Source organism: Rhinatrema bivittatum, chromosome 4 (genome assembly GCF_901001135.1).
Source record: "Rhinatrema bivittatum chromosome 4, aRhiBiv1.1, whole genome shotgun sequence".
NCBI classification, from domain to species: Eukaryota; Metazoa; Chordata; class Amphibia; order Gymnophiona; family Rhinatrematidae; genus Rhinatrema; species Rhinatrema bivittatum.
In genome coordinates this window covers 161139507-161160755 of record NC_042618.1, presented here as the reverse complement: position 1 = coordinate 161160755, position 21249 = coordinate 161139507, and the positions used below count along the sequence as shown (strand labels likewise).

Here is a 21249-nt window from a genome sequence, read left to right as displayed (position 1 = left end):
TGCATTCTCCCTCTCGTGGGCAACCGGGCTGCTCTATGCATTCCCGCCACTTCCTCTTCTCTCGATATCTCTCGTGAAGCTACGTCAGGACAAGGGAACCATGATCCTGATAGCACCTCACTGGCCATGCCAAGTGTGGTTTCCCATACTCCAGGATCTCTCCATCCGCAGGCACATTCCCTTGGGAATGGACCTGCCTCTGATCACTCAAAACGACTGATGCCTACGCCATCCCAATCTTCAGGCCTTGTCCCTGACGGCATGGATGTTGAAAGGTTAATCCTTCAAGCATTTAACCTTTCAGATTCGGTTTCTCGTGTCCTGATTGCTTCACGGAAGCCTTCCACGAGAAAATCTTATTCCTATAAATGGAAAAGGTACACATCATGGTGAACTTCGCAATCCCTTGATCCCTTTTCTTGTCCAATCCCAAGGTTCTTGGACTATGTCTGGCATTTGTCAGAGTCAGGTCTAAAGACCTCTTCCATTAGAATGCATGTCAGTGCGGTAGCCGCCTTCCATAAATGTGTCGGGGATGTCTCTATATCAGTACAACCCCTCGTAACACACTTTTTGAAGGGCTTGCTCCATATCAAGCCTCTTTTACGTCCTCCGGCCCCTTCTTGGGACCTTAATCTGGTTCTCGGTCGGCTCATGAAACCTCCATTTGAACCTCTTCACTCCTGTGACCTAAAGTATCTCATATGGAAAGTGATTTTCCTTTTGGCTATCACTTCAGCTAGCAGGGTTAGTGAATTACAGGCCCTAGTTATCTATCCGCCTTACACTAAACTCCTGCAAGACCAGGCAGTACTCCGCACTCACCCTAAATTTTTACCTAAGGTAGTTTTGGAGTTTCACATTAATCAATCCATCACACTACCTACCTTCTTTCCCAGGCCCCATTCCAATCCAGGGGAACAGGCTCTGCATACCCTTGACTGTAAACGGGCTCTAGCTTTCTATCTAGACCGTACAGTTGCCCACAGGAAGAGCACTCAGTTATTCGTCTCTTTCTACCCCAACAAATTAGGGCAACCTGTGGGTAAGCAGACTCTCTCCTCCTGGTTGGCAGACTGCATATCTCTTTGCTACCAGCAAGCAGGCATTCCTTTTCAAGATCGTGTAAAGGCACACTCTGTGAGGGCCATGGCGACTTCAGTTGCACACCTACGATCGGTGCCGCTTCCTGACATTTGCAGGGCTGCAACCTGGAGTTCTCTCCACACCTTTGCAGCCCACTATTGCTTGGACAAAGCCGGAAGACAGGATTCCATCTTCGGCCAGTCTGTCCTGCGTAACTTATTTCCAACGTAACGTACCCACACCCTTCCGCCTGCCCGGTGGGGTTCAGGATGCCCTCTACCAAATTCCACCCCAGTTGTTGTGCCTGTTGCACACCGTTGGGTACATTTGGTGCATGTTCGGACATCCTTAGCTCGGTACTCACCCATATGTGAGGACTACCATCCTGCTTTTCCTGTGAGAAAGCAAATGTTGCTTACTTGTAACAGGTGTTCTCACAGGACAGCAGGATGTTAGTCCTCACGAAACCCGCCCGCCGCCCCGCGCTGTTGGGTTCGTTTTCTTATTTTATTTTTCGGCACTGCCTGTAGCTTTCAAAACAAGACTGAAGGGGGACCCCTGCTGGCTGCAGGGTTAGTGCCATGCTGGGCATGCCCAGTAGGGGCCAGTCAAAGTTCTGGAAACTTTGACAGAAGTTTTCCGTGATTGGGCTCCATTCTGTGATGTCACCCATATGTGAGGACTAACATCCTGCTGTCCTGTGAGAACACCTTTTACAGGTAAGCAACATTTGCTATATCATTTTTGCATATAGATGGTATATTTTTTTTTTCCTTTTTTGAATGTATAATTGCAATGTTTGATTTAGTTCCTTTTGAATGTATAATTTTGCAATGTTATATATAATATTTTTCGGTTGTTCCTCCACCTCTGTACCTTGCTCACCATTTTCTCTCTGTCCTGTTCTTCCCTCACTGTGCTCGCTCCTTATATCTTCCTTGCTGCTCCCCTCTCCCCCCCTGGTTTTTTGTATTTTCCCCCTTTCAGTGATACTGTAAACCGGCATGATATACCCACGAATGTCAGTATAAAAAAGCTAATAAATAAATATATTGGGGATTATTTTGTAATTCTTATTGTATTTTTATTGCTTTTATAATTTATAATGTACACTACTTTGAGTTCATATTTGTGAAGGTGATATAAAAAATGTACAATGTAATATAGGCTGTAAATTTCAAAAGCATTTATGTACATAATACAGCATTTTTTAAAATTACCCTGCGAATTTTATGCGAAAAAGTATGTACTGAAACAATTACATGAACTGCAAAGAGGTGTTCCCGGGGAAAAAGTTAGGATAGGGAAAGCAGAATTGCTTACCTGTAACAGGTATTCTCCAAGGACAGCAGAATGTTAGTCTTCACACATGGGTAACATCATCAGATGAAGCCCTGAAACAGAAAACATGTCAAAATTTCTAGAACTTTTAACTTGATCATATTGAGCATGCTTTATAACACGAGTCCACATGGGGTCCTTCTTCAGTCTTATAATATAGAATTGAAAATAATATAAAACAAGAAGAAACCCAACTCCAATGGGGTGATGGGTGGGTTTCATGAAAACTAACATTCTGTTATCCTTGGAGAACACCTGTTACTGGTAAGCAACTCTACTTTCCCTACCCTCATCATAAAAGAGAGACCAACAAAACACTTAAAACAGGTGCCAACAGGTACAACAATAAGAGTTTTGTTTGTAACAAGAGGGGGGAAAGATCTGATCAGAAATAAAGGACCCTAGGTGGGAACAGAGTTGGGTTCTACACTTCAAACAAGTTCCGAAGGACAAATTGGTGTTGCGTCCGTCGGTCGTAGACGGCTGCGACCACTCTGCCTTACCTCTTTTTCTCCTCTTTCACTCTTCTTGGGCAAGATGGCTGCCTCCAGTGCCGAGTGTCTCGGCGTTTCCAAACCAGCATGGGCATCCCCATCCACCATGCTCACTCCCGTGGCCGCCTAGGGCGTGAGCGCGCTCATCTCCTACGCTCAAATACACGTCAAGGCGGGAATCTCGGGGGTGGCCCCACCGCATGACGTCAGTACCTCCGGGTATATCTAGCCTCCGCTTCCGCTACCACTTTGAGTTAGCAAGGACTTCGGTTTTAGCTACTCTGACCGCTCTAAGCTGCACGCTTAAACGCTGCTTCCACTCTAAGGACCTCGCTCCTGTAGAAGCTCTAGATACCCGCTCCTCGGGGGTCTCTCGCTTCCAACTACCCTTTGGGATCTTCTCTAACTAAGACAACCGCTCCTCGGGGGTCTTTCTCTCTCTTCTACATTTCAGGATATCGGACCATCAGGTACTCGCTCCTCGAGGGCCCACCAGCCATTATATCCTGCACCACGGACCTTTGGTCCCAACCTTCCACCATCAGGAAGACGCCATCATTCCTGTGAGTACTTCTACGATCCGTTCCACCAGCTCCACCAACCAACCACGACGTTACCCGCACTGCGGGCTTCCGCCTATCGTAAAATCTGGGTGAGACTTCACATCTGAGCATGTTGAACGTACTGGCACTTCTTGGATCAGTGCCTTACCTTCCTGCTTTCACCATCTATCTACAGCAGTACAATAAAGACTCTATCCATACTGTGTCTGCTATCTGAGTTCAGCCTATCACAGTGGTTCACCACGGGGCCCCTCCCCATGGGCGGAGTCATCTCCATTGTGACCAAGGGTCCCCTCAATGCCACAAACACAACAGATTGCTAACTCCATAGACTCTGCTCAGCTCGTAGCCCTGCAGGCCATCCCTGGCCTAGCCCAGTGGATCACAGAACAACAAAAGTCTTTGGAGAGCCTAGCTACTGCTTTCAATCAGTTACACGCTCAACTGAACTCTTCAGCTCCTCCTGTGAAGGAATTGCTGTCACCAGTGGTAACCCTTAAGACCACTGTATCTTTATCCACACCTACTCACTTTACGGGTGAAGCCAAGATGTGCAGAGGGTTTGTTAATCAATGCAGCATGCATTTTTCATTACAGCCTACCCTTTTTCCCACCGAGGCTTCAAAGACCACCTACATCCTGTTGTTCCTAGAAGGACGAGCCCTGGCCTGGGCTTCACCGTTATGGGAACATGAAGATCCTATCCTGAATGACCTACCAGGATTTCTAAAACTTTTTAAGTCTGTGTTTGATGACCCGGCTTGCCAGACCATCGCTGGATCTGCCTTGCTCAACCTTCAGCAAGGTAACAAGCCTCTTACAGACTTTACTATTGAATTTAAGACTCTAGCATCTGAACTACATTGGGACACTGGATGCTTACATGCCATATTCATGGAGGGTCTCAACTCTCGCGTAAAGGATGAATTAGTGGCTCATGACTTGCCTGATACCCTTGAGTCCCTGAAGGAAGTAGCAGGGAGAATTGACCGCCGTATCCGAGATCGTACTCAGGAGGCTAAGAGTCCTCAAAAATCTACAGTGAGGACTAACTGTCCTAAACCTGTGCCTATTGCTTCCAACTAGGCCGAAGCCATTTGACCTCTAAAGAGAGACGTTATCGCAAGCGCATGGCCAATCGGGTCATGTAGTCCAAAATTGTCCCATTTGTCCGGGAAACTGATGGGCCAGGGATCTGCAGGAGGACTTCTCCTGGACCTCACCTCTCCTACTCCTCCATTATTACCTGTATCTCTGCTTTGCGGAGGCCTCGAATTTCAGACCCTCGCTCTTATTGACTCCAGTGCCGGAGGTAATTTTATTCTGCAGCGCTTGGTTGAACATCTACGGATTCCTACCACGCCAATAGCTAAACCTCTGCTATTGTCATCTATCCATGGAGAAGCACTTCCTGGAGAAGTTTCATTGACCCTCCAGGCCATCGGCCTGCGCACTGGAGCTCTACACTCAGAATCAATTTCTTTTCTAGTGTTGGAAAAAGCCATGCATCCGGTGGTATTGGGGCTGCCGTGGCTTCAAGACCATATGCCACAATTTAATTGGGCTACCTTGGAACTGTCCCAGTGGGGACCAGACTGTCATGGTTGGTGTCTTGCTGAAGTTTCACCGCTCATCTGCATGCCTACTACCCCATCATTACCTGGCTTACCTCCACAATATGCCTCCTTCTAGGATGTTTTCTCAAAGCAAGCAGCTGATGTTCTTCCGCCACACAGGGATTTCAATTGTGCAATAAATCTGAAGCCAAATTCAGAACCTCCCAAAGGAAGAGTTTACCCTCTTTCAGTAGCTGAGACTAAAGCTATGTCTACATACATACAAGAAAATCTGCAAAAGGGATTTATCAGACCTTCCAAATCACCTGCTGGTGCAGGCTTCTTTTTCGTGGGGAAAAAGGATGGCACCTTACACCCCTGCATCGACTACAGGGGTTGGAATGAGATTACCATCAAGGACAGGTACCCCCTGCCCTTAATATCTGGACTGTTTGATAGGCTCCAAGGGGCCAAAATATTCTCCAAATTAGACCTAAAAGGAGCTTAAAATTTGGTGTGTATTTGAGAAGGAGACGAATGGAAGACTGCTTTTAACACCAGTGATGGACACTTTGAATACCTCGTCATGCCCTTCGGTTTAAGTAATGCCCCCGCAGTCTTTCAAAATATGATGAACGACATCTTACGGGACTTATTGTATCAATGCATAGTAGTATATCTCGATGATATACTGATCTTTTCCCAAGATCTGCAAAGTCATCAGGAGGATGTTAAGAAAGACCTAAGACTCCTGAGTGAGTACCACCTTTACGCTAAGCTTGAGAAGTACGAATTCCACAAAGAAGCTGTACCCTTCCTGGGATACATTGTTTCTAAGAATGGTTTTCAAATGGACCCCAAGAAACTTGAGAGTATCCGGGACTGGCCTCAACCCACAGGCGTGAAGGCATTGCGTCACTTCTTGGGATTCACCAATTACTACCGATCCTTTATTAAAAACTACTCATCATTGACAGTCCCTCTAACTGCTATGATCAAGAAGGGAGCCAACTCTGCCAATTGGTATCCAGAAGCCTTCTTAGCCTTCCTGACGCTCAAAGAGGCTTTTCAAAAGAAGCTATGTCTCTGCCACCCTGACCCACACCGTCCTTTCATAACGGAGGTTGTCGCATCCGATGTTGGTATGGGGGCGGATCTAAGTCAGTATAGCGAATCCATTGTGCTCCATCCTTGCTCCTTCTTTTCTAGGAGATTCTTGCCTGCTGAGAGAAATTATGGGATAGGAGACAAGGAGCTTCTCGACATCAAGTGGCTTTTGAAGAGTGGCATCCCTGGCTAGAAGGCGCACAACACCAAATAGTAGTATACACTGATCACAAGAATCTAGAGTACCTTCGACATGCTCAACGACTCAACTACCTTCAAGCAAGATGATCTCTGTTTTTCAACAGATTCAACTTCCTTCTGAAGTAACGTCTGGGAGAGAAGAACACTCGGGTTGATGCCCTATCATGATCCTTCTCACCTCAGGATGTGCCGGCTGAACCCCGTCATATCATTGATCCCGAAAGAGTGGTCCTCGCAGCCACCCACACGGTGCCTGCCGGGAAGACAGTGGTGGCCAGACGTTTAAGAAAAAAAACTGTTGAGATGGGCACATGATTCCCGTCTGGCAGGCCATCCAGGAAAGAGTTGTACTTTAGCTATGTTGCAAAGATTTTATTGGTGGCCAACCATGAAGAAGGACATACAAGTATACATGGGTTCCTGTGCTGTCTGTTCCAAACAAAAGCCACCACTCGGGCGTCCTTGGGGCCTATTACAGCCACTATCATCACCGGATGAACCATGGACCCATATAGCTACCAATTTCGTAGTGGACCTGCCGTCATCCAACGGCAATAACACCATATGGGTTACGGTCGAACTTTTCTCTAAAATGGCATACTTTGTAGCGTTACCAGGACTACCCTCTGCTACTGAGTTAGCAAAACTCTTCATTAAACACATCTTCCGTCTTCATGGGATGCCTAAACATATCCTATCTGACAGGGGAGTGCAATTTACTACAAAGTTTTGGAGAGCATTATGTCAAAAATTTGGCATCGCCTTGGACTTAACCTCTGCCTACCATCCTCAGTCTAACGGTCAGACTGAGAGGATGAATAGGACGCTGAAACAATTTCTGCGATCTTATGTCAACTCCAGACAGAATAACTGGGCTGAATTACTGCCTTGGGCAGAATTTGCCATCAATTCACATCCTGCTTCTTCAACGGGGTCTTCCCCTTTCCAGCTTGTCTACGGGAGACAACAAATTACCTCCGCTGCCAGTTCCATTGTCAGTAGCCTCTCCTGCTGCCCAGGCTACTGCAGCAGAATTATCCCAACCTTGGAGACAGACGAAGGAGCTTCTCCTCAAAGCAGGACAAAAGGCAAAGAGAACCTATGATGCTCATCATCAAAAGGCACCCCAGTTTAAACCTGGAGACAAGGTTTGGTTAAGCACCAAGTACCTTCAACTTAAGCTTCCATCTGCAAGATTTGCACCTCGCTTTGTGGGACCTTTCGCCATTCTTCGGCGATTAGGAAATCTAACATACAGTCTAAAACTGCCTCCAGCAATGAAGATACACAATGCATTTCATGTATCTCTTCTAAAGCCAGTGATACTCTCAGAGTTCTCCAGGAAAGACCCAGAGCCTACCAGCCTGGATACAGAAGATGACAATGAATATGCCATAGACAACATCCTTGATGTATGTAAAAGAGGCAAGAAGTTCTCCTGGGAGAACTACGGCCCAGAGGAAAACTCCTGGGAACCACTGGCCAATATTACAGACAAGGAGATGGTACGTCAATTCCACCTGGCACACCCACGCAAGCCCAAACCACCTGGAAGAGGTCTTGGAGGGGGCCCTTTGAAGGGGGGTACTGTTGCATCTGTCGGTCGCAGACGGCTGCGACCGCTCTGCCTTACCTCTTTTTCTCCTCTTTCACTCTACTTGGGCAAGATGACTGCCTCTGGTACCGAGTGCCGAGGGTCTCGGCGTTTCCAAACCAGCATGGGTGTTCCCATCCGCCATGCTCACTCCTGTGGCCTCCTAGGGCGCGAGCGCGCACATCTCCTATGCTCAAATACATGTCATGGCGGAACCTCGGGGGCAGCCCCACCGCATGATGTCAGTACCTCTGGGTATATCTAGCCTCCACTTCTGCTACCACTTTGAGTTAGCAAGGACTTCGGTTTTAGCTACTCTGACCACTCTAAGTGCACGCTTAGATGCTGCTTCCACTCTAAGGGCCTTGCTCCTGAAGAAGCTCTAGATACCCACTCCTCAGGGGGGTCTCTCGCTTCCAACTACCTTTCGGGGTCTTCTCTAACTATGACAACCGCTCCTCTGGGGTCTTTTTCTCTCTTCTACATTTCAGGATATTGTACCTTCAGGTACTCGCTCCTCGAGGGCCCACCAGCCCTGCACCACGGACCTTCGATCCCAACTTTCCACCATCAGGAAGACACCATCATTCCTGTGAGTACCTCTACGATCCGGTGCTCCAGCTCCACCCACCAACCGTGACGTTACCCGCACTGCGGGCTTCCGCCTATTGTAACATCTGGGTGAGACTTCACATCTGAGCCTGTTGAACGTACTGGCACTTCTTGGATCAGTGCCTTACCTTCCTGCTTTCACCATCTATCTACAGCAGTACAATAAAGACTCTATCCATACTGTGTCTGCTATCTGAGTTCAGCCTATCGCAGTGGTTCCCCATAGGGCCCCTCCCCGTGGGCGGAGTCATCTCCATTGCGACCAAGGGTCCACAATGCCACAAACACAACAATTGTCAAACCCATTATCGCATTGGCCATCCCTATCCAAGCAATAGTGAGATGTGAATGTGTGAACAAAACTTCACGTTGCAGCCTTGCAGATCTCCTCCATAGGAACTGTTCGCAAGAAAGCCACTGATGTTGCCTTGGCTCTAACAGAATGAGCCTTGACATGGCACCAAGATATAGTCCCACCTGGGCCTAACAGAAGGAGATGCAATCTGCTAGTCAATTTGATAGCATCTGTTTGGCAATTGTAGTGTCCAACCTATTTCTATGAAAAGAAACAAAAGGTTGGGTGGACTGTCTATGGGCTTCTGTCTGCTCCAGATAGAAGGCTAAAGCTCTTTTGCAGTCCAAACTGTGCAGGGCTTGTTCAACTTGGTGCGAATGAGGAAAGAATGTTGGCAGGACCAGGGCCGGCGGAACTACTAGGCGAACTAGGGTGCTGACCATTAGGGGGCACGAGCCATGTGGGGCTGCAGTGAGGCAGAAGGTGCCTAGGGTGCCTAATCCTCTTGCACCAGCCCTGGGCCCAAAACAGGTTTGGAGGGCAGTTTGGTGGGGCATCCGAAAGGTTTAATTGATACCCTTGATGGATGATGGAAACAACTCTCTGGACTGAGGTTACACTGGGCCACTGGTTCGCAGAGAACCGTAGCCTGCCCCCAACTGGTGGATCCATTGCCCTAGGTACAGGTGTCTGGGCTATGCTCACTATGATCCAGTCAAAAAAACGTCCCTGGAGTTGATTGAGGTACCCAACTGGGCCTTAGGAGCTCTCTGCTTCCTGAATTGACTGCGAGAACTCTGATGTTGCTGACAGGAGTGAGAGGGCAGAGGATGGTACTTCCTCTGGTGAAAGAAATAAATCTTATGTCCCGATCTTGCCGACCTCCTAGATGAGGAGGGTGGGTCCGGAGTGCTGGAGGGAGTTGCTGGAGGGTCTCATGATGGTCCCGAAACTGGGACAGTGCATCCTTCACCTTATTGCCGAAGAGATTCTCACCACTGCACAGCACGTCAGTGAATCTTTCTTGTACCTCTGGTCAGAGATCCGAAGCTCACAGCCATGCCACTGCAGAGACCCTTGATGCTGTTTCGAAAACATCGTAGGTGATTTCCATACTCCAGGCCCTTTTTCACCAGTGACATGAGGGTGTCCTGTTGCTGTTGAGGCAACTGCTCAGCCACCTCTTGCATCTGCTTCCAGATGTCTCACAAGTACTAGCTCATATAGAGCTGATAGGAAGCTATGTGAGCAATGAGCATAGCTCCTTGAAATACCTTCCTCCCAAGAGCGTTCATTGCTCTATGATCCTTCCATGGGGGCATTGAGGAATGGGTCCAAGAATGCTTGGCTCTCTTGAGAGGGATTCGACTACCATCAATTGGTGGGACAGCTGGCGCTTATCAAATTTGGAAGCCTTCTGGACAAGATATACTGTGTCTGCCTTCTTATTTACAAGAGGTACTATGAAGGGGTGTTCCAGATCCTCAACAATAGCTCCTTAAGGATGTCGTGCACCGGGACCACTACAACTTCCTTATGAGGCTCTACAAACTGGAGGATCTCAAGCATTTTGTGCCTGGCATCCTCCTTAGTTAACAACTGAAAAAGGATGGCTTCAGCTACTAGCGGACAAGAAAGAGAACTCCGGCACACTGTTAAGTCAACAAATAGCAGTTATCCCTCCTTTATTATTTTTTCTCATACCTAAAGATTAATTTAAGAGTACAGTATTCTCATATGGATATCCTATTATTCATATAAATGGAACTTCCAATCCACAATCCAAATAGCGTATATTATTTGAATCATGTAACCGAAACTTTATTGGCACCTACTAGCTAATTTATAATCCTAACCAGACTTATTTATGTGCCTATCTGTAAACCGTTGTGATGGTATACTACTAAATGACGGTATAGAAAAGTTTTTAAATAAATAAATAAAATCAACCAGACAAAACTTGTGAAGGTAAGGTCCTCAGGCAGGGACCTTCTTTGTTTCTCTGGAGGAGATGGTTCTGAGGGAAGACCATCAGAGGCATCACTGGAAACCCCCAGAGGTCATAGGCCTCCTTATCTTCACTGTTATTGAACGGGGATGATACCCTGAGTGCCCAGCTTTCGCCCAGCAGGGCAAGCATCGATGGCACTGAACGGGGGTGGGAGTGGGCCGTAAGCTTTGGTGTCTCAATTGGCCTAGGGGAAGCTTCCTCCTCTGAGGAACTGGCCATGATCACTGGATCGGCAGGGGGAGACTGCTGTGTCCCGATAGGCACCAACGCCATCCTGGGAACTGACATCGGCTGGGTCAGTAACATGCCAATGAGCGCGTGCAGAGATTCCTGCAGCGGCTCCAAGATGGACTGGCACCAATGCTAAGATTCTTGAGGGTATGGGGAAAGAAAGGGACATGCTAGGCAGGGGATGGGGCTAGAGATAGGATTGCACCTCTCAAGCTCTTCCTCAAAAATTGCCGATGCCAAAACTGACCAGTAGGGAGGCGGCATGACCAGATCCCCTTCGAAACTGAGAGGAAGATCAGTAGCTGCCATTGAGTCCATTGCGCACCCCTGGCATCGATGGAAGACCAGCTCTCCTTGCCTCGGGATCACTCTGGGATCATCACAGCGTGAGCTGGTGCATCTTTGTGCCTGGCACCATGCATCAATGGGGACCGATGCTGATGCTTCTTCGGCTTCCCTCAGTACTCAATACTGTCCTTCCCCAGTGCTGAGGCTGAAATCAAGGAACATGACATGGTCAGCCTGGAGGAGCTTGATGATGGTCAGTCTCTTACACACCTGTCTGCCAATAGCATCGATGGAACTGACGACCCCACTGATGTCGATGGCTTGGTGTCCATCAATGTGGCTCCATGGTCCGCTTGTGATTTAACAACTCGGAACAATTTTGTAATGTCAGCAAATTTGATCACTTCACTTGTCTTTCCCTTTTCCAGATCATTTATAAATATATTAAAAAGCATTGGTCCCAGTATAGATCCCTAAGACTGTTTCCTCTTCTCCACTGAGAAAAATGACCATGTAGTCCTACTCTCTGCTTTCTATCTTTTAACCAGTTTGCAATCCACAATAGGGCATTACCTCCTATCCCGTAACTTTTTAATTTTCTCAGGAATCCCTCATGGGCAATTTGTCAAACACCTTCTGAAAATCCAAGTAAACTACATCTACTGGTTCACCATTATTCACATAGTAATCCCTTGAAAAAATGCAGCAGATTGGTGAGGCAAGATTTCCTTTGTGTAAATCCATGCTGGCCATGTCTCATTAAACCATGTCTTTCTATATGTTCGGTGATTTTGATCTTCAGAATAGTTTCCATGATTTTTCTGGGCACTGAAGTCAGACTCACTGATCTATTGTTTCCTGGAGCCCTTTTTAAAGATCAGGGTTACATTGGCCACCCTCCAGTCTTCAGGTATGGCGGACAAAGGTTACAAATTACCAGTTTAAAATTAAACTGAAGTTTCATTTTTGAGTTCTTACAGAACTCTGGGATGCATACAATGTGGTTCAGGCGATTTGCAACTCTTTAATTTGTCAGTCTGCCTTATTACAATTTCCAGCTTCACAGTGATCATTTCTATCAGTTCTTCTGAATCATCACCATTGAAAATAGTTTCCTGCACAGGTATCTCCTCAACATCCTCTTCAGTAAACATTGAAGCGAAGAATTCATTCAGTTTTTGCGCAATAGTCTTATTTTCCTTAAGTGCCTCTTTAACCCCTTGATTATCTAATGCTGTTGGGAGCTGTCGAGTGCTATCAATGTTATTGAGCACCATCGACACCACTGAGCACAGTGGGTGCCATTGACGCAGTCGAGTGCAGTGGGCGCCATTGACATCATCGAGTACTGTTGGTGCGGATGACGCCATGGATGTTGTCAGCACCATTCAGTGCCATCAACTGCAACGAGCTCTGGGGCCATTTTCACTATTGAGCATAGGGGTCTGTGGGTGCACCATTGGTACCATCAACACTGATGAGTGCCACAGACACTGTGGAGTGCTGTGGGAATCATTAACACTGTCGAAGGGAACCCATCAAGCGCTACGTGCGATATAGGGCTTAATTGATGCTGTTGGGTGCCTTGGGCACCATTGACATTATTAGGTGCTGTGAGCACTGCCGACATCATAGGGTGGGGTTTGTTCCACCTTGTATACCCACAAGGTTCTTCTGTTGGAGAATGAATTATCTTTTGCAGTAGGTCTTGAAGTTGTAGGCCAGGTGGATGAGCAGTCTGTTCTGCCGGTCAGACTGAATGTGATCAGGGACACTCAGGGGTCCCTGGTCAGAGAAAAAGTGCTGCTTTCACAAGAGTTGCCACTTGCAACTTTCCTGTTTCTTTCTGTCAGTGGAGAGACATCTTGACTTCTTTCTCACACTTAACTGGAATCTAGGGTTAGTACTGAGTGTTATTTGACTCTCCTACCTCGTCTTTCCTCTAGGGTATGCTTGTTTAGATCTTTAAGTCTATCCCCATATGCCTTAGAAAAAAGAGCACTGACCATTTTAGTAGCCATCTGACCGACTCCATCCTGTTTAAATTCTTTTGAAGATGCAATATCCAGAATTGTACACAGTATTCCAAGTGAGCTCTCACCAGGGACCAATACAGGGGCAATATCACCTCCCTTTTTGTGCTGACCATTCCTCTCCCTGTGCAGCCAAGCATCTTTCTGGCTTTTACCATTGCTTTATTTACCTGTTTGGCCATCTTAAGATCATTAGATATGATTACCCCCGATATTTATGTGAGTATTATTGCAAGTAAATAGATAAGAAGTGGTGTACATTAGGAGTATGGAAGCAGGTGCACTGGAATATAAATAGCAAGTATTTAGTTAAGAAATAAGTTAAGTTTGCCCAGATACATTTTCTAATCAAGAACCCAAAATCAAACTCAAATAATAGATTTTGGCAGGGTAAAGTACTGGATCAATACTTAGTGGTGGTTTTCTCATTAAAACCTGCTTTTAAATAACAAGCTATAATTTTGTCCCTCTAGTGGTCCATGATGTCTTCATTTAGGAAGTTCTTTTTCATTAGTTTTAGAGAAGTAACTGTCAAAATTCATTAGCCTTGAATTCAATTGGTAAAGGAGTTTTTTTAGTGCTTAAAATAATGGGGTACAAACCGGCAAACGTGAATTCAAGTTCTTCTTTTGCCATTGATGCTTGATGTGACCTTGTACATGTCACCTTCGCTCTTGTTGCCTCACGCACTCCTACATATTTTATGTTCTATGTGTATTATTTGTGCTCTGATTCAGGATGCCATATAAATGCCAAAATAAAAGTAATGTGATAAAGGTACTTGTGGGAACGGTTATAAAAAGGATGAGTTTATTTGCTTCTCTGAGGATAAGCAGAATGGCAGTCCTTAAACATGAGTGATGATATCAGATGGAGCCTAAAGCTTTGAGAATAACCTATTGGGCATGTGCAGCCCTACTCTCCTGCATTCCCTGCATAGCCCCTCAGTCTTATCTTTCCTGCAGAGCCTGAAGGTTGCAGTTCATCTCTGTCTCCCACAGTTGCTGCAGTAAGAGTTGCAGGAGCTTTTTTTCATAGGCTATGATAGTAATTTTTATTCTCTAGTTCTCTAGATAGGTTTTGTTTTGTCCATTTAAAATTCATTCTTTCTTATTTTCAGTTGGCCACTGGTCCTGGTTTCGGTTATGTTTTTTTCCCAGTCTTTGGATTATGTGTTCATCTTTTATCTGATGGCTCAAGTGGGCCTGTAGATTTTTGCTGTTAGTGCAGCTGAGCTTGGTCTTTTTACCCTGTGATCAATAGAGGAAAAAAGACCTAGCCCAGGAGATTTAGCTGGTTAAATGTGCATTGATATTGGAGGCATCGAAATCGAGGGATTTAGGAAGCAAAGATGGCATCGATTCTCCATCCATGCAGAAGCATGCATGATGCCAGGAGAGGGTATTTTTTGGCATCGGACATAAAGCCCTCAAAGATTTCCCATGGGGAGAAGAGCTCACTCTCACCAGACTCCTGGGAATTGCACTGGTCTCCAAGCATCCAGGTGGCTCGTTCACCTCTAGATTCTAGGAAGCATGTGGCCTCCCTGCTTTTTTTGGCTTACGAAAAATTGAGAAGTACCTGGAAGAAAAGTTCCAAAATGCCTGAGCATAGAAGCAACCAGCTCTTGTGAGCTGAAGTACCTGACCTAGAATGTCATAATTTTGGTGGCAATCATTCGGCATGCAGAATTAATGAGCTCCAGTCCTTTAGTGTTTTTACCACCTTGCACTAAGTTTTTGCAGTGTACTGGTTCTGTGCACATTCCTAAGTCTGCTTGTCCCTAAATCCATGAAAGTGATCCGATATTGCAATTTGAATTACAAACCTTCTATCTTATGTAGGGCCAAAGCCCATAGATAGTCCACCCAGTTTTTGTTTTATTGATACCATTATATCTGGAATTCATGTAGACACGTACTCTACTGCTCTTGGCTAGAGGATTGCACCTGTTTGCTACATCCAGTAAGGCTTGGGTGAGGTGGGTCATGTTAAGGCTTACAGTGCTGGAGCCTGAACAGTGACAGTAGCAAAGCTGTGACTTGAGTTTTTCCTTCACATATACACATCTCACTTGTGTTTCAAAAGAATCTTCTAACATGACAATAAGTTTTGGACAGTCTGTCTTAAAGGATCTCTTTGGGGTGTATAATTCAACTCCATCCCGCCTTAGGATTTTAACTGGAAAATGTCAGGTTGGCCTGTATGCCCCCCTGCCCCCAAAATAGTATTGCTGGTTGGTACTGTTTAGATTTTTCCTTTTTCTTTTTGTTTGAGGCAACTGTGGGTTGGGAATATCTATGTGGGAAGACTGCCATCATAGATATCCTTGTAGTTGGTGAAGTAATGCTGGTTGTCTGTCATACAGCAGGATGTCAGACCCCACAAAAGCCTACTGCCTCCCCTTGGAGTTGTTTTTTCTAAATATTAGCTTTATTATGGACTGAGAGGACCCTGCAGGGAATTCAGAAGAGTGGCTAGGTCTGAACAATCCCAGTGGGGTATTCTCAAAGCTTCTAGAAGCTTTGACGTCAAAGTTCTGCGCTGGGCTCCATCTGATGTTAATGATATATCATGATACTTTTGGAGCAGCTATTGAACTGGATTAGACTATTGATTAGATAGACCATATAGTCTTTCTGTATCATCATATTTCTGTGTTTCTGAAATGAGGGGTCATGGGATGAGGGGAGGCTCAGGAGTAATCTAAGGAAATGTTTAAATACAGAAAGGGTGGTGGAGGCATGAAACATCCTCCCAATGAATGTGGTAAAGTCAAGGACAGTATCTGAATTCAAGAAAGTGTGCAAGAAGCACAGGGAATCTCTGAAAGAGTGGAAGGACTGTAGAGCTGAACAGTTGGTGTGGATGGGAAGACTATGATCAGTTTTTGCTGTCATGTTTGTATGTAACTGCACATGCAGAGATCAGTTGATATAAACTGTAAAAACTCAATAACCCTGAATGATTATAAGGAGCTCCAGGAGGAGATACTAACTCACAGGCAGCAGTTAAATGGGTATGGATCTGGAGATGGACCCCATCAGTCACTAGTCTGCTCTGCTGACCTGCTCCATTGCAAACTTAAAGAGGCCGTGAGAAAAATTTCCCGTCTTGTCCAAGAGAAGCAGCAACTGATTGAAATGGGGAATCGGCTACGAGCAGAACTTGGATTAACACGAAGCAACGGTAAATACAACTCTGGGGATTGAGAGACAAGACTGAGAAATTCTGTTTGAATAAGAGCCATATTGGGATATTATTGGAGGGGTTAAGTGCAGCTCTGGAGAAATGAGAAGGCCAGGAGATATATTTCTGTTTCACAGTTTTTACAGTGGTTGAATTGCTTTTGCAAATGTTTTTTACTTTCATCTTCTATAGTTCATCAGCAAGGATAGACAGAATGAAGCAATAGGATTGTCCTCGCTCTAAAACTATAAATAAATGTCATCCATTAGAATATGATGGTTGGAATATTTTATAGAGGGAGCAATTTTTTAAATGTATACACAGTTTGTAGGCCCGCAGGAACTTTATCCTTGCAGAGTGGAGATGTATCCTAATGGTCAGAGAAGTAGGTTTTAAACCAACAAAGCCAAAGTTCAAATCCCACTTCTCCCACTGATGTTCCTTGTGACCTTTGGCAAGTCACTTTCCCCTTCATTGCCACAGGTACAAACCTATTTTGACCCACTGTTGACTTACAGAAAATTAAGTTCTGTATATCTTCAGGATACTTTAAATTGAAGCAACTTAGGCACCTTAGACCTCTAAGTGAGCAGTCTGACTTTCGTATCATAGTCCAGGCTTTTATTATGACAATTTTAAACTATATAAATTCTGCTTATTTTGGGATTCCTAAAAATAGGATACAAGCATTACAGTTTCTACAAAATTCTGTATCCAGGTTGGTTTTGAATGCTTCATGGCAAGATCATATAACGCTATTGTTATACCAGCTCCACTGGCTGCCTGTGGAACAGAGGGTTAAGTTTAAAATCTTAACCCTCATGTTTAAATCAGTTCACAGTATGGCCCTGACATTTTTATCTAATCTTTTTAAAGATTATTTCCCTAATAGAATGTTTTGTTTGGCCAATAAGAAATTCCTTGATATATCAACAGTATATATATCAACAGTAAAGGATATTTGTTAGCATTCAGACAAGTTAATCCACACCAGTGGGTTATGCATCTCTACCAGCAGATGGAGACGGAGCAAAGCTGACGTCACGGTATATATATCCCTGCATTGACATCAGCCCGCCAGTATTCTCCGTCTCCAGCAGATGGTGGACGTGCATCTCCCTATTGAGGATTGCTTTAAAAAAAAAAAAAAAAAAAGGAAAAGCCAAGTGCGGCAGTGAAGGCATTAGCCTTCTTCCCCTGCAGTTGGAGACCAACTCTATACTTGGCTTGGATGGGCTGAGCTCAGGTAAAAAAAAAAAAGAAGAAGAAGAAAAAGGAGTGAGAGTTTCCATTCCCCTTCTGGTCTCCGAGCCTTGGTGTGCGAATATGACGTCCATTCCCACCTGTGAGGGAGCTTGAGGAGTCGTGGCAGTTTGGTGGGTTTGAGTAGCCTTTTGGCAAGGCCCTGTTCCTGAACATACCCAGATCGGTCCAGAAAAGTGGGTTGTGTATCCCTACCAGCAGGTGGAGTCAGAGAACAATTAGAACTTTGGGCACTGCTACATAACGAGAGTGCCGCCTACAGTCACTCAGTATTTCTCTGACTTCAGCGGATGGTACAGATGCACACCTGCAGTCTTTAGTTATATTTTTTATTTAGTTAGTTTGAATTTAATTTTTTGGTTTACAGTCGCTTCCTGAGGTGTTAGGCGCCTTCGTGGGCCATCCCTCAGTAGAAGCCGGGCATCCGGGGAATTGGATATTCCTGTCAGGGTTTCACCCGCCACAGTTCGGTGTATGACGACCAGGGGCTCCTGGCTACTCACCACCGTCTCTGCTACAGCTGCTCCCTTGTCTCCTGCAACAGCTTTTCTCTGTGTCTTGGTAAAGTTTAATTTAAAAAAAAAAAAAAGAGCTGTTTTCACTGCAGCTGACTGACAGTCTTCAGTGCTGAGGTAAGGAGAGGTGCAGGAGGGACCGGGTCTTTTAAGGCCGGCCGGGGAAGCTGTCAGCAGTGTTCCCCTCAGCTCCCGGGGCTCCGGGACATTTTCTGAGGGCAAGGGTGAGTTTTTTTCTCCGTGTGCCTCGTTTACTCGCTGCTTCCCTGCTGGGGGCCTTGTGATTTCACTATAGACAGGCTCCTTTCCCGCAGCATGGCTGCGCATGTTTTTTTTCTCCTCAGCCAGTAGTCTCTTAGCCCACAGCACGAAAAGTTTGTTTTTCCGGCCCTGCCTGACTGAAATTTACTCCGCATCGCAGCACTGAGCGTTTCTTTTTTTATTCGCGCCCTTTTCTATTTCGCGTCAGACTATCGGTGCACTGCTCGGATGGAACCAAAAACAGAATCGCAGGCCTGCCGCATGTATGGGTCACGCGGCCAGGCGTTAGATGCAGCCTCCTTATGCGCAGCGTGTTCCCCGGGGTTAGAGGGCTCTTCAGGACTTCTTGCCTCCTCCCTCGGGGAGGGAATGTCTCTCGCCTTCGGCTTCGCGGGAAGAGGATTTTCTGCCTGTTCTGATGATATCACCCCAGCCAACTCTCCAGTGGGGGAGGGGACCTGGAGGGGTTTTCCCCAGAATTTGTCCTCCTTATGCACCAGGCTTTCCGCGGTAAAGCAGCCCGGTCTTCTGGGGGCAAGTTCGGACCCACCTGAGAAAAGAGGTCAGGGTACGGACCCTCGTCAGTGCCTCTCTGATCAGGCTCACCCCACAGGGGATTCTCCCCAGGGTATGTGAGATCCAATCCCGGGGTCTGGGGCGATGCCGGCTTCTGGGGTAGTAGGGGTGGCAGACCTGGATCCGCGGTCGGATCCAGCTGATGTGGATACTGATGATCCGGATGAGCCCGATAACCCTCCTGCGGAGGGGGATGACCCCAGCATGGCGTGTTCATTCAAGCGGGATGAGTTAAGACCCCTTATTCCCCAGGTCCTTGAAGGTCTGGGACTTAAGGTTTCTCAAGAAGAGTCTGACAACGAGGGCGTCAATCCAGTCCTTGACGGCATTAGGGGTCCCACAACATCCTTTCCTCTGCCTAAAAAGGTTCGCAAACTAGTGACCCAGGAGTGGGAGACTCCAGATTCCGGCTTGAAGATGGGTAGAGCTATGGCAAAACTGTACCCAATGTTAGGGATGTGAATCGTTTTTTGACGATTTAAAATATCGTCTGATATATTTTAAATCGTCAAAAATCGTTAGAGGCGCGATACAATAGGAATTCCCCTGATTTATCGTCAAAAATCGTAAATCGGGGGGAGGGGAAGGGGGAGGGCGGGAAAACCGGCGCACTAAAACAACCCTAAAACCCACCCCGACCCTTTAAAATACATCCCCCACCCTCCCAAACCCCCCCAAAATGTCTTAAATTACCTGGGGTCCAGTGGGGGGGTCCCGGTGTGATCTTCCACTCTCGGGCCACGGGTGCGTTAATAGAAATGGCGCCGGTGCCATTTTGGTTCCTGTCCCCCGACGTCACGAGTGCAGGAGATCGCTCCCGGACCCCCGCTGGACCCCCAGGGACTTTTGGCCAGCTTGGGGGGGCCTCCTGACCCCTACAAGACTTGCCAAAAGTCCAGCAGGGGTCCGGGAGCGACCTCCTGCACTTGAATCGTATTGCCGTATTGCCAAATGGCGCCGGCCATATGGCCGGCGCCATTTGGCAATACAGCAATATGGCCATACGGCCAGCGCCATTTTGCAATACGGCAATACGATTCGAGTCCGGGAGCGATCTCCTGCGCTCGTGACGTCGGGGGACAGGAACCAAAATGGCGCCGGCGCTACCTTTGCTCTGTCATATGACAGGGCAAAGGTAGCGCCGGCGCCATTTCTATTAACGCACCCGTGGCCCGAGAGTGGAAGATCACACCGGGACCCCCCCACTGGACCCCAGGTAATTTAAGACATTTTGGGGGGGATTCGGGAGGGTGGGGGATTTATTTTAAAGGGTCGGGGTGGGTTTTAGGGTTGTTTTAGTGTGCCGGTTTTCCCGCCCTTCCCCGATTTACGATTTACATGATTTAAAAAAAAAAACAAAACCGTGACGATCCGATTCCCTCCTCCCCCAGCCAAAATTGATCGTTAAGACGATCGATCACACGATTCACATCTCTAGTACCTATTATCGTCTGATGTTTTGGATTTTCTGAAGATTCCAAAGGTGGACGCCGTGGTCTCGGCAGTCTAGAAAAAGACCACTATCCCAATTGCTGGGGGTGGGCTGCCCTTAAGTATATGCAGGACCGCAAGCTGGAGATGCAGTTGAAGCGAGCATTCGAGGTTGCCGCGCTAATGTTGCATCAGTCGGTCTTAGATGGCTTCGACCTTTTTGCCTCACCTTTTTCTCTGCTCTCCCCGCTAGCCTTGGGAAGATGGCTACCGCCGCATCTGCATGCCGCTCTCTCCGGCGTCCCCGGAACAGCTATGGCAAAGTCTCATGCCGTGTTTCTCCTAAGGGCCTCCTAGGGTGCATGCGTGCACACCACCCATGTCTTTATCCACATCATGGCGGGAACCTCGGAAGCATCCCCTCGAGTGACGTCACTCGATCCAGGTATTTAGCCTGCCCTTGTTTGCTAGCTCATCAAGTTAGCAAAGACTGGATCTGATCGGACTAGGATCAGTCTAGGATCATGAATGGATGGAAAGCCTTCGGTCTGAGCTACTCTGCCGCTTTCTTGCTGCTGCTGGAAGCGCTCTCTGCCTTGGAT

General features: G+C 46.7%; 1 protein-coding gene across 1 annotated transcript in view; it reads left to right on the top strand.

The window, feature by feature from the left end:
* The window catches only part of LOC115090217 (coiled-coil domain-containing protein 57-like), a 166928-nt gene that overhangs the window by 64108 nt on the left and 81571 nt on the right, over positions 1-21249 (top strand). Inside the window, exon 4 of the mRNA XM_029599029.1 lies at positions 16388-16601. Within this exon, the coding sequence (XP_029454889.1) occupies positions 16556-16601 (46 nt within the window). The 5' untranslated portion in view covers positions 16388-16555. The remainder of the gene's footprint in view (positions 1-16387; positions 16602-21249) is intronic.